The 14,600-nt window shown below is 47.1% G+C and overlaps 1 protein-coding gene across 1 annotated transcript; it reads left to right on the top strand.

The window, feature by feature from the left end:
• Positions 1-46: 46 nt before the first annotated feature.
• On the top strand, positions 47-12,118 carry LOC144591708 (E3 ubiquitin-protein ligase TRIM39-like; the record flags this gene model as incomplete). Its single annotated transcript, XM_078395747.1, has 2 exons — positions 47-152; positions 11,337-12,118. Coding segments are annotated over 2 exons (639 nt in total), but the record flags the coding sequence as incomplete, so codon positions are not given.
• Positions 12,119-14,600: the final 2,482 nt, after the last annotated feature.

Raw genomic sequence — 14,600 nt, 5'->3', positions numbered from 1 at the left:
CACAATTTGTAATCAGCTATTTAATATTTGCAGGATTAGTGATGAGGTGAATTCATTGTCAGTGACAGATGGTGCCATAACGGCTGAAAAATTCAACCACCTCTTTTTGTTGAAGGCAGAGTTGATAGAAACGTTTGACTCCTTTAAACAAGGTAAAACATATGGACTTATTTCACTTGGTTTGTGGGACACATTGATGTTTTTATGTGATGCAAATATTGGTCAGGATAAGCACTGAATGGTAATTGGAGTTTCATTCCTGCACCAACCCACTGACTGAGAAGCCTCACGCACATATGGTCAGCTGGAGATGTTAGATCCTGGAACACAGGTAACACAGGAGCACAATAGACAATAGGTGCAGGAGGAGGCCATTCGGCCCTTCGAGCGAGCACCGCCATTCAATGTGATCATGGCTGATCATTCTCAATCAGTACCCCGTCCCTGCCTTCTCCCCTGACTCCGCTATTCTTAAGAGCTCTATCTAGCTCACTCTTGAATCCATTCAGAGAATTGGCCTCCACTGCCTTCTGAGGCAGAGAATCCCACAGATTCACAACTCTCTGACTGAAAAGGTTTTTCCTCATCTCAGTTCTAAATGGCCTACCCCTTATTCTTAAACTGTGGCCCCTTGTTCTGGACTCCCCCAACATTGGGAACATGTTTCCTGCCTCTAACGTGTCCAACCCCTTACTAATCTTATACGTTTCGATACGATCCCCTCTCATCCTTCTAAATTCCAGTGTATACAAGCCTAGTCGCTCCAGTCTTTCAACATATGACAGTCCCGCCATTCTGGGAATTAACCTAGTAAACCTACGCTGCACGCCCTCAATGGCAAGAATATCCTTCCTCAAATTTGGAGACCAAAACTGCACACAGTACTCCAGGTGCGGTCTCACTAGGGCCCTGTACAACTGGAGAAGGACCTCTTTGCTCCTATACTCAACTCCCCTTGTTATGAAGGCCAGCATTCCATTGGCGTTCTTCACTGCCTGCTGTACCTGCATGCTTCCTTTCAGTGACTGATGCACTAGGACACCCGTTGTACGTCCCCTTTTTCTAACTTGACACCATTCAGATAATACCCTGCCGTCCTATTCTTACCACCAAAGTGGATAACCTCACACCTATCCACATTAAACTGCATCTGCCATGCATCCGCCCACTCACACAACCTGTCCAAGTCACCCTGCAACCTCATAGCATCTTCCTCACAGTTCACACTACCACCGAGCTTTGTATCATCTGCAAATTTGCTAATGGTACGTTTAATCCCTTCATCCAAGTCATTAATGTATATTGTAAGTAGCTGCGGTACCTGCATGCTTCCTTTCAGTGACCTTTGCGGTACCACACTAGTTACTGCCTGCCATTCTGAAAGAGACCCATTTATCCCCACTCTTTGCTTTCTTCCTGTCAACCAATTTTCTATCCATGTCAGTACCCTACCTCCAATACCTTGTGCTCTAATTTTGCCCACTAATCTCCTATGTGGAACCTTGTCGAAGGCTTTCGGAAAGTCAAGGTACACCACATCCACCGGCTCTCCCCTGTCTATTTTCCTAGTTACATCCTCAAAGAATTCCAGCAGATTAGTCAAACATGATTTCCCCTTCGTAAATCCATGGTGACTCGGAATGATCCTGTTACTGCCATCCAAATGCTCTGCAATTTTGTCTTTTATAATTTACTCCAGCATCTTCCCCACCACTGATGTAAGACGAACTGGTCTATAATTTCCCGTTTTCTCTCTCCCTCCTTTCTTAATAAGTGGGACAACATTAGCTACCCTTCAATCCACAGGAACTGATACTGAATCTATAGAACATTGGTAAATGTTCACCAATGCGTCTACAATTTCTAGCGCCACCTCCTTAAATACTCTGGGATGCAGACCATCAGGCCCTGGGGATTTATCAGCCTTCAGTCCCATCAGTCTACCCAACACCATTTCCTGCCTAATGTGGATTTCCTTCAGTTCCTCCGTCACCCTAGGATCTCTGGCCACTAGAACATCTGGGAGATTGCTTGTATCTTCCTTAGTGAAGACAGATCCAAAGTACCGGTTCAACTCGTCTGCCATTTCCTTGTTCCCCATAATAAATTTCCCCGCTTCTGTCTTCAAGGGACCCACATTTGCCTTGACTATTTTCTTCCTCTTTACATACCTAATAAAGCTTTTACTATCCTCCTTTATATTATTGGCTAGTTTACCCTCGTACCTCATCTTTTCTCCCCGTATTGCCTTCTTAGTCATCTTCTGTTGCTCTTTAAAAGAGTCCCAATCCTCTGGCTTCCCACTCTTCTTTGCATGGTTGTACTACTTCTCTTTTATTTTTATGCTGTCCTTGACTTCCCTTGTCAGCCACGGGTGCCTCTTACTCCCCTTAGAATCTTACCTCCTCTTTGGGATAAATTGATCCTGCAACTTCTGAATTATTCCCAGGAATACCTGCCATTGCTGTTCCACCGTCTTCCCTGCTAGGGCCTCCTTCCAGTCAATTCTGGCCAGCTCCTGCCTCATGCCTCTGTAATCCCCTTTGCTATACTGTAATACTCACACTTCCGATTTTCCCTTCTCCCTCTCAATTTGTAGAGTAAAACCTATCATATTGTGATCACTGCCTCCTAATGCCCCTTTTACCTCGAGTCCCCTTATCAGATCAGGTTCATTACACAACACTAAATCCAGAATTGCCTTCTCCCGAGTAGGCTCCAGTACAAGCTGTTCTAAGAATCCATCTTGGAGACACTCCACAAACTCTCTTTCCTGGGGTCCATTACCAACCTGATTTTCCCAGTCTACCTGCATGTTGAAATCTCCCATAACCACCGTAGCATTACATTTTCGACATGCCAATTTTAGCTGCTGATTCAACTTGCACCCTATGTCAAGGCTACTGTTTGGGGGCCTGTAGATAACTCCCATTAGGGTCTTTTTACCCTTACAATTCCTCATTTCTATCCATACTGATTCTACATCTCCTGATTCTATGTCACCCCTTGCAAGGGAGTGAATATCATTCCTCACCAACAGAGCGACCCCACCCCCTCTGCCCACCTGTCTGTCTTTTCTATATGTTGCGTACCCCTGAATATTCAGTTCCTAGCCCTGGCCCTCTTGTAGCCATGTCTCAGTGATTCCCACATAGAAACATAGAAACATAGAAAATAGGTGCAGGAGTAGGCCTTTCGGCCCTTCGAGCCTGCACCGCCATTCAATATGATCATGGCTGATCATCCAGCTCAGTAGCCTGTACCTGCCTTCTCTCCATACCCCCTGATCCCTTTAGCAAAAAGGGCCACATCTAACTCCCTCTTAAATATAGCCAATGAACTGGCCTCAACTACCTTCTGTGGCAGAGTATTCCACAGACTCACCACTCTCTGTGTGAAGAAATGTTTTCTCATCTCGGTCCTAAAAGACTTCCCCCTTATCCTTAAGCTGTGACCACTGGTTCTGGACTCCCCCAACATTGGGAACAATCTTCCCGCATCTAGCCTCTCCAACCCCTTAAGAATTTTATATGTTTCTATAAGATCCCCCCTCAGTCTTCTAAATTCCAGTGAGTACAAGCCCAGTCTATCCAGTCTTTCCTCATATGTAAGTCCCGCCATCCCAGGGATCAATCTGGTGAACCTTCTCTGTACTCCCTCTAAGGCAAGAACGTCTTTCCTCAGGTTAGGAGACCAAAACTGCACACAATACTCCAGGTGCGGTCTCACCAAGGCCCTGTGCAAATGCAGCAGAACCTCCCTGCTCCTAAACTCAAATCCTCTTGCTATGAATGGCAACATACCATTCGCTTTCTTCACTGCCTGCTGCACCTGCATGCTTGCTTTCAATGACTGGTGCACCATGACACCCAGGTCACATTGCATCTCCCCTTCTCCCAATCGGTCACCATTCAGGTAATACTCTGCTTTCCTGTTCTTGCCGCCAAAGTGGATAACCTCACATTTATCCACGTTATATTGCACCTGCCATGCATTTGCCCACTCGCCTAATCTATCCAAGTCACTCTGCAGCCTCCTAGCATCCTCCTCGCAGCTAACACTGCCACCCAGCTTCGTGTCATCCGCAAACTTAAAGATGTTGCATTCAATTCCCTCGTCCAAATCATTAATATACACTGTAAATAACTGGGGTCCCAGCACTGAGCCTTGCGGTACCCCACTAGTCACTGCCTGCCATTCCGAAAAAGACCCGTTTATTCCTACTCTTTGCTTCCTGTCCGCCAACCAATTTTCTATCCACCTCAATACTGAACCCTCAATACCGTGTGCTTTAAGTTTGTACACCAATCTCCTATGTGGGACCTTGTCGAAGGCCTTCTGAAAGTCCAGATATAACACATCGACTGGTTCTCCCTTATCCACTCTACTAGTTACATCCTCGAAAAATTCTATAAGATTTGTCAGACATGATTTGCCTTTGGTAAATCCATGCTGACTTTGTCCGATGATTTCACCACTTTCCGAATGTAATGCTATCACATCTTTAATAACTGACTATAGCATTTCCCCCACTACCGATGTTAGGCTAACTGGTCTATAATTCCCTGTTTTCTCTCTCCCGCCCTTTTTAAAAAGTGTGGTTACATTAGCTACCCTCCAGCCCTCAGGAACTACTCCAGAATCTAAAGAGTTTTGAAAAATTATCACTAATGCATCCACTATTTCTGAGGCTACTTCCTTAAGCACTCTGGGATGCAGCCTATCTGGCCCTGGGGATTTATCTGACTTTAATCCATTTAATTTACCTAACACCACTTCGCGACTAACCTGGATTTACCTCAGTTCCTCCATCTCATTAGACCCCCGGTCCCCCGCTATTTCCGGCAGACGGTTTATGTCTTCCTTAGTGAAGACAGAACCAAAGTATTTGTTCAATTGGTCTGCCATCTCCTTGTTCCCTATGATCAATTCACCTGTTTCCGACTGCAAGGGACCTACATTTGCCTTAACTAATCTTTTTCTCTTGACATATCTATAAAAGCTTTTGCAGTCTGTTTTTATGTTCCTTGCCAGTTTTCCCTCATAATCTATTTTCCCTTTCCTAATTAAGCCCTTTGTCCTCCTCTGCTGGACTCTGAATTTCTCCCAGTCCTCTGGTATGCTACTTTTTCTGGCTAATCTGTATGCTTCATCTTTTGTTTTAATACTATCCTTGATTTCCCTTGTTAGCCACGGATGCACTACCTTTCCTGGTTTGTTCTTTTGCCAAACTGGGATGAACACTTGTTGTAGTTCATCCATGCGACCTTTAAATGCCTTCCATTGCATGTCCACCGTCAACCCTTTCAGCATCAATCGCCAGTCTATCTTGGACAATTCACGTCTCATACCCTCAAAGTTACCTTTCTTTAAGTTCAGAACACTTGTTTCTGTATCGACTTTGTCACTCTCCATCCTAATGAAGAACTCTACCATATTATGATCACTCTTGCCCATGGGGCCTCGCACAACAAGACTGCTAACTAACCCTTCCTCATTACTCAATACCCAGTCTAGAATGGCCTGTTCTCTCGTTGGTTCCTCGACATGTTGGTTTAGAAAACCATCTCTCAAACATTCCAAGAAATCCTCTTCCTCAGCACCCCTGCCAGTTTGGTTCACCCAATCTATATGTAGATTGAAGTCACCCATTATAACTGCTGCGCCTTTAGTGCATGCATTTCTAATTTCCTGCTTGATGCCATCCCCAACCTCCCTACTGCTGTTAGGTGGCCTGTACACAACTCCCACTAGCGTTTTCTGCCCCTTAGTGTTTCGTAGCTCTACCCATATCGATTCCACTTCCTCCAAGCTAATGTTCTTCCTTTCCACTGCTTTAATCTCCTTTCTAACCAGTAACACTACCCCACCTCCTTTTCCTTTCTGTCTATCCCGCCTGAATATAGAATATCCCTAGATGTTGAGCTCCCAGCCTTGGTCACCCTGGAGCCATGTCTCCGTAATCCCAACTATATCATAATCATTAATAACTATCTCCACATTTAATTCATCCACCTTATTATGTATACTCCTTGCATTGAGACACAAAGCCTTCAGGCTTGTTTTTACAACTCTGTTACCCCTTGTACGATTATGTTGAAAAGTGGCCCTTTTTGATTTTTGCCCTGGATTTGTCTGCCTGCCACTTTTACTTTTCACCTTGCTACCTGTTGCTTCTACCCTCATTTTACACCCCTCTGTCTCTCTGCTCCAGCTCCCATCCCCCTGCCACATTAGTTAAAATCCTCCCCGACAGCACTAGCAAACACTCCCCCTAGGACATTGGTTCCATTCCAGCTCAGGTGCAGACCATCCTGTTTGTACTGGTCCCACCTCTCCCAGAACTGGTTCCAATGTCCTAAAAATTTGAATCCCTCCCCCTTGCGCCATTTTTCAAGCACGTATTCATCTGAAATATCCTCCTATTCCTACTCTGGCTAGCACGTGGCACTGGTAGTAATCCAGAGATTATTACCTTTGAGGTCCTACTTGTTAGTTTATCTCCTAGCTCTCTAAATTCACCTTGTAGGACCTCATCCCGTTTTTTACCTAAATCGTTGGTGCCAACGTGCACCACGACAACTGGCTGCTCACCCTCCCCCTTCAGCCACTCAAGGGGTCCTGCAGCCACTCAGAGATATCCCTGACCCTTGCACCAGGGAGGCAACATACCATCCTGGAGTCTCGTTTGTGGCCGCAGAAACGCCTATCTATTCCCCTTACAATTGAATCCCCTATCACTATAGCCCTTCCACTCTTTTTCCTCCCCTCTTTTGCCGCAGAGCCACCCACGGTGCCATGAACTTGGCTGCTGCTGCCTTCCCCTGATGAACCATCTCCCCCAACAGTATCCAAAATGGCATATCTGTTTAGGAGGGAGATGACCGCAGGGGACTCCTGCACTACCTGCCTACTGCTACGCTGGCTAGTGGCCACCCGTTTCCTTTCTGTCCGCTTATCTTTTACTTGTGGTGTGGCCAACTCACTATACGTGCTATTCACGACCTTCTCAGCCTCGTGGATGCTCCAGAATTAGTCCAACCGCAGCTCCAACCGTTCAATGCGGTCTGCCAGGAGCTGCAGCTGGACACACTTCCTGCACACGTAGTCATCAGGGACACCGACAATATCCCTGATCTCCCACAGGTTGCAGGATGAGCATTCCACGGGGCCGATCTCATCTGACATGTCTTACCCCCAAATTAAATCAAATCCCTCTTAATCCTTTAAACTGTACCTTTACTAAAAAGCACTGAACCCTTAACTCACTGAACCCTTAACTCACTGAACACTTAACTCACTGAACCCTTAACTCACTGAACCCTTAACTCACTGAACCCTGAACTCACTGAACCCTGAACTCACCGAACCCTTAACGAAAAGTACGAACAAAAAGCAGAATTACAACCCCGGGGTTACGCCCAATCAGCTGCTTCCTCTAGTCCGCTTCCACCAATCAGCGGCTTCCTCCAGAACACTTCTTTTAAATTGTGTGGGAACGTTTTTATCTCCAACCACCTCCAACCGCTTCTGGGCCTCTGGGTGAACAAAGCCCCGCGCTGGGTTTTTAAACCTACCGCCCGGACCGCTTCTGGGCCTCTGATACTTGCCAATGTCTAAATAAGCCTCGGGCTCATCCACTTCATTTTTTGTACTTCGCGCATTTAAATACAACACTTTAATTTCGGTATTCACCTCCCCTCTCACACCGGTCACAATTGGCCCTGACCGTACTCTCTTATCCTTTCACGAACTTCCCTTCCCATTCATTCGAGTGTCCTTTGCAATTTCTCCTCTATTCGCTTCCCCGTTAACTCCATCTTCATATTCCCAGTTTGTCAACCCCTCCCCCCCCCACTACTTAGTTTAAAGCCACACTTGTAGCACTAGCAAAACTACCTGCCAGAATGTTGGTCCCCTGTTGTTAAGGGGTACCCCGTCCCTTTTGTACAGGTCACCCCTACTCCAGAAGAGATCCCAGTGGTCTAGAAATCTAAATCCCTGCTCCTTGCACCAGCCCCTCAGCCATACATTCATATCCCCGATCTCTCTGTTCCTGCCCTCACCAGCACGAGGTACAGGTAGCAGTCCAGAGACAACCACCTTTGACGTCCTACTTCTCAGTCTTCTTCCTAACTCTCTAAACTCACGTTGCAGTATCTCCTTCCTCTTCCTCCTGACGTCGTTCGTGCCCACGTGCACAACTATGTCCGGTTGATCACCTTCCCTCGCTAGGATGTTCTGAAGCCGCTCCGTGATGTCTTGAACCCTGGCACCAGGGAGGCAACAGACCATCCTCGAGTCCCGCCATCCGCCAAAGAATCTACTGCCCGTACCTCGGTAGTCAGGAAATTGGAAGTAACGGAATTAAATGATAATGAACAACGAATGAGCAGTATTGTCATGGGGATACGAGGGCGTCCTGTGGAAATCTGTGCCATGGGCTCTGCCTAACCTGTAAGTGACTATCGTTGACTCTGGTTGACTCAGGTCTGCCCCCTGTTGGACCCTTGAGCCGCACAGACTTTCTCAAACCCCATACTGATGCATTGTAAGAACGAGACCGGATAGATCTCGGCCCAAGATCTAGTCTCGGAAAAGCACGCACAGTTTCATCGGCCTGACATAGATACCCTTAAGCACATTCACAAGGAAAAACTCCTGTTCGTGGGCACAACCTCCTCAATATACGTTCCCACTGTAAACTGGAATTGATAATCTTTAGACACCGTGAATATATTTACCTGAGTAACCCACAGACTCTGTAGTAACATACGCTGAGTCAGGAAATTATATTTCAGCTTTGCAGGACTTAGGCATAATTTGGAGTATTTTGTGCAGTTCTGGTCGTCCCTTTGCAGGAAGAATGTGGATGCCTTGGGAAATGTGCAGAAGAGGTTTACCAGAATGCTGCCTGGATTAGAGGGAATTAGCTATTAGGAGAGGTCGGATACATTTGCTTGTTTTATGTGGACTGTCAAAGGCTGAAGGGAAACTGATAGAATTATTTTAAATTATGAGAAGGTGTAAATCGTAGAGGGCATATGTTCAAGGAAACAGAATGAAAATTTAACGGAGGATTGTAAGGCTTTTTAAAAGTACACCTAACTTCTAAGAATATGCTTCCAGGGGGCACTGCAGTAGCAGCGATCACACCAATGTTTAAGAGGTATTTACACAGCCAATACAGGGTACGTGGGATAGGCACGGGCAAGGAAAAGAGGAAAACGGGCCATGTGCAACCAAATGGGATTAATTTATGTTCATAGGCATCATGGATGGCGCTGATATGCTGGGCCAAAGGGCGTGTACCTGTTCTGTATGTTTCTATTGGGGGAAGGACATTCATGCTATTGAGGGCGTGCAGCGTAGGTTTACTAGGTTAATTCCCGGAATGGCAGGACTGTCGTATGTTGAAAGACTGGAGTGTCTAGGCTTGTATACACTGGAATTTAGAAGGATGAGAGGGGATCTTATCGAAACATATAAGATTATTAAAGGGTTGGACACGTTAGAGGCACGAAACATGTTCCCAATTTTGGGGGAGTCCAGAACGAGGGGCCACAGTTTAAGAATAAGGGGTAGGCCATTTAGAATGGAGATAAGGAAAAACATTTTCAGTCGGAGAGTTGGAAATCTGTGGAGTTTTCTGCCTCAGAAGTCAGTGGAGGCCAATTCTCTGAGTGCATTCAAGAGAGAGCTAGATAGAGCTCTTAAGGATAGCGGAGTCAGGGGGTATGGGGAGAAGGCAGGAACGGGGTACTGATTGAGAATGATCAGCCATGATCATATTGAATGGTGGTGGTGGCTCGAAGGGCCGAATGGCCTACTCGTGTGTCTATTGTCTATGTTCTATATTAAAGAGAAAGTGAGGAGATCTCAGTGAAACACAAAGTTCTACTCGACTTAACAGGCAGCATGATGGGAGGACCTTTCCCTTTCCTGAGGTGTCCAGAACAGAGGTTATCATCTCAGAATAGGGAGTATGTTTTATAGGACAGAGATAAGGAGATATTTCTGCACTCAGAGGATGGTAGACCTTTGGGATTCTCCGCATCGGATGGCAGTGAAGGCTCAGTGATTCACTTCATTCAGTCCCAATCTACTGCAGGGAAATGGACCCTTCGACCCACTATCTCTATTCCGATCATTTTGCACATCTACATCAATCCCATTGGTTCACAACACGTCAACGCCCTTATATACCTCGCGTGTACAACTGTCTGTCTAAATGACTCTTGAAGTTAGTGATTCCACCTCCTCCAATGGGAGCATGTTCCAGGTATCAACTACTCTCTGTGCAAGAGATTTATCCCTCACATCTATATACTAAAACTCTCGCCTGTTTGTTTGTTTGTTTGTTCCTGAACTACAGCTAAAACGGTTCACGATAGCACAACAATTTTAGGCCCAGCTTACTCACCGTCGTCCCTTTGGTGCTAATGGAAGGAGTTTCATTGAAATCAGTGTTATATTGTTAAAGTTATTCACATTTTAAAGTTTAAATCTATCTCCTAGGGAGGGAGGGAGGGTGGAGGAGGGAGGATAAGGGGGGTTCAAGGGGATGGAGTAGGGTTGAGGGGAAGCTGGAAGGGGAGGTTGTGTGGAAGGAGTGGGGTGGGGGGATGGAGGAGGGGAGCGGGTAGGGTGAGGGGGAGGGGGGAGGGTGGAAGGAGAGGGTGCTGCACCAATGCAGTAGAGGTTTGGGCCCACTTGGTCTTGTCTTCTTTAAAACTCCATCCTCTCACTTTAAACCAATAACCTTGTTTTTGGTACCATTAAGATGGGGAACTGAATCTGACTAACTACCCCCTCTCTGTGTCTCGTAAACTTGTAAACTTCTCCTAGGTCTCCAAATCAGCATTATTCAAGTCCTTCAATGGAGGCAACTTCCCGGTGAATCTCCTTTGGACTCTCTCCAGCACAGTCACATCTTTCCCCCTGTATTACCAAAATATAACGACCTCATTTTTAATTACCTCCAGTAGACATTTAACTCCTCAACTGTCCCGCCAATCAAGCCCCCTTTTCACTCAATATCACGCCCGCACACCCATCTGCCCACCATTTCTCCTACCTCCTCTCTCCCAATTGCATCTGCTTGCCCACGACATACCACAACTCTCGCCTCAACCTCGGGAGAAAATACCCGGGAAGGATTTCTGTTGTCCATCTTACGTGGTAGGGGGAGGGGGAAAGAAAACTCCGGGCAGGGTTTCAGTTGTCCGCCCGCCTGTGCCTGAGGCCGAGCGGCCTCTCCCCCGGTCCCGGGGCCGCGCTGCCCGAGTCTCCCCCCGACCCCCGGGGACTCTCTGATTCTCTGCTTCTCCCCCCAGTCTCCGTCACCCTGGATGTGGAAACAGCGCATGCGCTGCTCGAGGTGTCTGAGGATCGGAAGAGGGTGAGACGGACCGGGACACCGAGCAGTCTCCCTGACACCGGGAAGAGGTTTACAGACGGTGCGTGTGTGCTGGGATCGGAGGGATTCACATCGGGGAGACATTACTGGGAGGTGGAGGTGGCGGGGAGTGAGGGCTGGATTCTGGGAGTCGCCGCAGAGTCTGTGGAGAGGGAGGGAGAGATCACACAGACCCCGGAGACTGGAGTCTGGGGCATCAGGCGGTGTGATGACGAGTTTGCTGCAGTCACCTCCCCTCCATCCCGTCTCCCCGCCCGTCCCATCCCCGGGAGGGTGGGAGTTTATCTCAGTTACGAGTCTGGGACAGTTTCATTTTACGACGCAAGCACCAAGTCCCATCTCCACACCTGCACTGGGAATAAATTCACGGAGAAACTTTATCCTTTCTTCGCGACCTGGGTTGTAGATCAGTGGCTGAGAATCTGCTCCGGTTCCGCTCCGTGTCAGTAATTAACAAATTCTATCAATCCTTCACCAGCACCTGGAATATAGTTAAATCACCTCGGTTCTTTTAATAATAATAATAATAATAATAATAATGCATTACATTTATATAGCGCTTTTCATATACTCAAAGACGCTTTACAGGGATTTAGAGAACATAGGGAAGTGAATAAATAGATAAATAAGTAAACGAACAGAGAAAGGAGACATAAGGTGAGGTGACCTTCAGTGGTTGAAGGCAGTACTGAACAGGTGAGACTTCAGTGATGTTTTGAATGTGGTGAGTGTGGAGGAGTCTCTGACGGTTTGGGGTAGTGAGTTCCATAGGGTGGGAGCAGCGATGGAGAAAGCCCTGTCCCCCCAGGATCTGAGTTTGGTCCGGATGTGGGGGGATAGGAGATTGGCAGCAGCAGAGCGGAGGGTGCAGGTGGGAGTGTGCCTGTGGAGGAGGTCGGTCAGGTAGGATGGGGCCAGGTTATGGAGGGCTTTGTAGGTCATGAGGAGGATTTTGTACTGGATTCTCTGGGGGATGGGGAGCCAGTGGAGTTTGTAAAGGACGGGGGTAATATGGTCACGGATCGGAGTGTGGGTGAGTAGACGGGCAGCGGAGTTTTGAATGTATTGAAGTTTACTGATGATTTTTGAGGGTGCGCCATAGAGGAGGCTGTTGCAGTAGTCCAGACGGGAGGTGATGAAGGCGTGGATGAGGGTTTCTGCAGCTGTGGAGGAGAGGGATGGACGGAGATGGGCAATGTTTTTGAGGTGGAAGAAGGCTGTCTTTGTGATGTGTTTGATGTGTTTGTCGAAGGAGAGGGTTTGATCAAAGATGATTCCGAGATTCCGGATGTGAGGGGAGGTGGATACTGGGAGACCATCAATATTGAGGATGAAGTTTTGGGTGGATTTGGTGAGTGTTTTTGGACCAATGATGATGATTTCAGATTTGCTGCAGTTGAGTTTGAGGAAATTTGATTGAAGCCAAGATTTTATTTCAGTGATGCAGTTTGTCAGTGCAGAGTGTGTGGTGGGGGAGATTGACTTGGTGGAGATGAGGAGCTGGATATCATCGGCGAAGCAGTGGAAGTTGAGACCATGACGGCGGATTAATTGACCAAGGGGGAACAGGTAGAGGATGAAGAGGAGGGGGCCAAGGACTGAGCCTTGGGGTACACCTTGGGGGAAGGGAGCGGTAGGGGATTTACAGTTGTTAATGGAGATGAACTGGTGCCTGTCAGAGAGGTAAATTTGAACCAGGATAGGGCTGTGCCGGTGATGTTAAAGGAGGTTTCAAGTCGGGTGAGGAGAATGGAGTGATTTATGGTGTCAAAGGCGGCGCTGATGTCAAGTAGGATGAGGATGTTGAGGTTGCCAGCGTCGGAGGAGAGGAAAAGGTCGTTTGTGATTTTGAAGAGTGCAGTTTCAGTACAGTGGTTGGAGCGGAATCCGGATTGGAAAGTTTCATACAGGTTATTGGTAGAGAGGTGGTATTTGAGTTGGGAAGCTACAGCACGTTCCAAAACTTTGGACAGAAAGGGTAGGTTGGAGATTGGTCTGAAGTTGTTTGGGGTGTCAGGGTTGAGACCAGGTTTTTTCAGAATGGGGGTGACAGCAGCGATTTTGAGGGATGGCGGGACGATGCCAGTGGACAGGGAGTAGTTTATTGTTGCAGTGATAAGTGGAGAGAGAGCAGGAAGGCAGGCCTTGACAAAGCTGGAGGGGATGGGGTCCAGAGAGCAGGTGGCAGTTTTTATTCCTGTGAAGAGGTCAGAGAGGTCGGTGGTGGAGACTGGGGAGAACTGAGGCAGGGGTTGACAGGATAAGGGGGGCAGGTGGTTTGAGGGGGAGCAGGTGCGTTGGTGGTTAAGGTGCTGTAGATGTTGTCTTGGAAGAATGAAAGGAAAGTGGTGCATTTGTCAACTGTGAATGATTGGGAGATGGTGTCCAGGGGGGCTGAGGAGTTTGTTTATTGTAGAGAAGAGTGTTTTTGGGTTTCCGGAGCCAGAGTGAATTATTTGAGAGTAGTAGGTGGAGTGGGCACGGGAGAGGGCATCTTTGTAGTGCTGCAGGTGGTCTTTGTAGGCTTGGGAGTGAATCGTGAGACCTGTTTTGTTGCGGAGTCTTTCAAGTTGGCTGGCATGAGTTTTCATCATGCGGAGTTCAGGGGTAAACCAGGGAGCAGAGTGGGTGAAGGAAACTGTTTTGGTTTTTATAGGTGTTAAACAAGTCTGTTCCGGGAATCAATGACCATAAAACTCCTAGACTGCCGCCTGTGATGATAATAATAATAATAACAATAATAATAATAATAATAATAAATTCATTTAATTGTCCCACACCGTGGAAATTTACAGTGTTACAGCAGCAAAGTGGATAACAGGAGACATTCATTATAAATAAAAATAAAGACAAGGATAAATTGTCATCAGTTTACTGTGTATTCCTTAACTGTTGACTGGTCTGTTGGGAGCAGTGCTGGTTGTGCAGTCTCACAGCAGCGGGAAGGAAGGACCTCGGATATCTCAAGTTAAAGAGCAAATCGGAGCTCGGTGTCTCTGTAGTCACAAGAAACTGCAGATACTGGAATCTTCAACAAACGACAAAGTGCTGGAGTAACTCAGTGAGTCAGACAGTGTATGTGGGGGGAACTGGACAGACAAGGTTTCAGATTGGGACCCTTCTTCAGCTTGTCCGCCTCCTTGTTCTTCGCCTTTTCCTCGTGCTCACAGATTGCGTTATT

The sequence above is a fragment of the Rhinoraja longicauda genome, unplaced genomic scaffold (assembly GCF_053455715.1).
Source record: "Rhinoraja longicauda isolate Sanriku21f unplaced genomic scaffold, sRhiLon1.1 Scf001520, whole genome shotgun sequence".
NCBI lineage: Eukaryota > Metazoa > Chordata > Chondrichthyes > Rajiformes > Arhynchobatidae > Rhinoraja > Rhinoraja longicauda.
The sequence above is the reverse complement of the archived record's forward strand: the minus strand, read 5'-3'. Positions and strand labels throughout refer to the sequence as shown.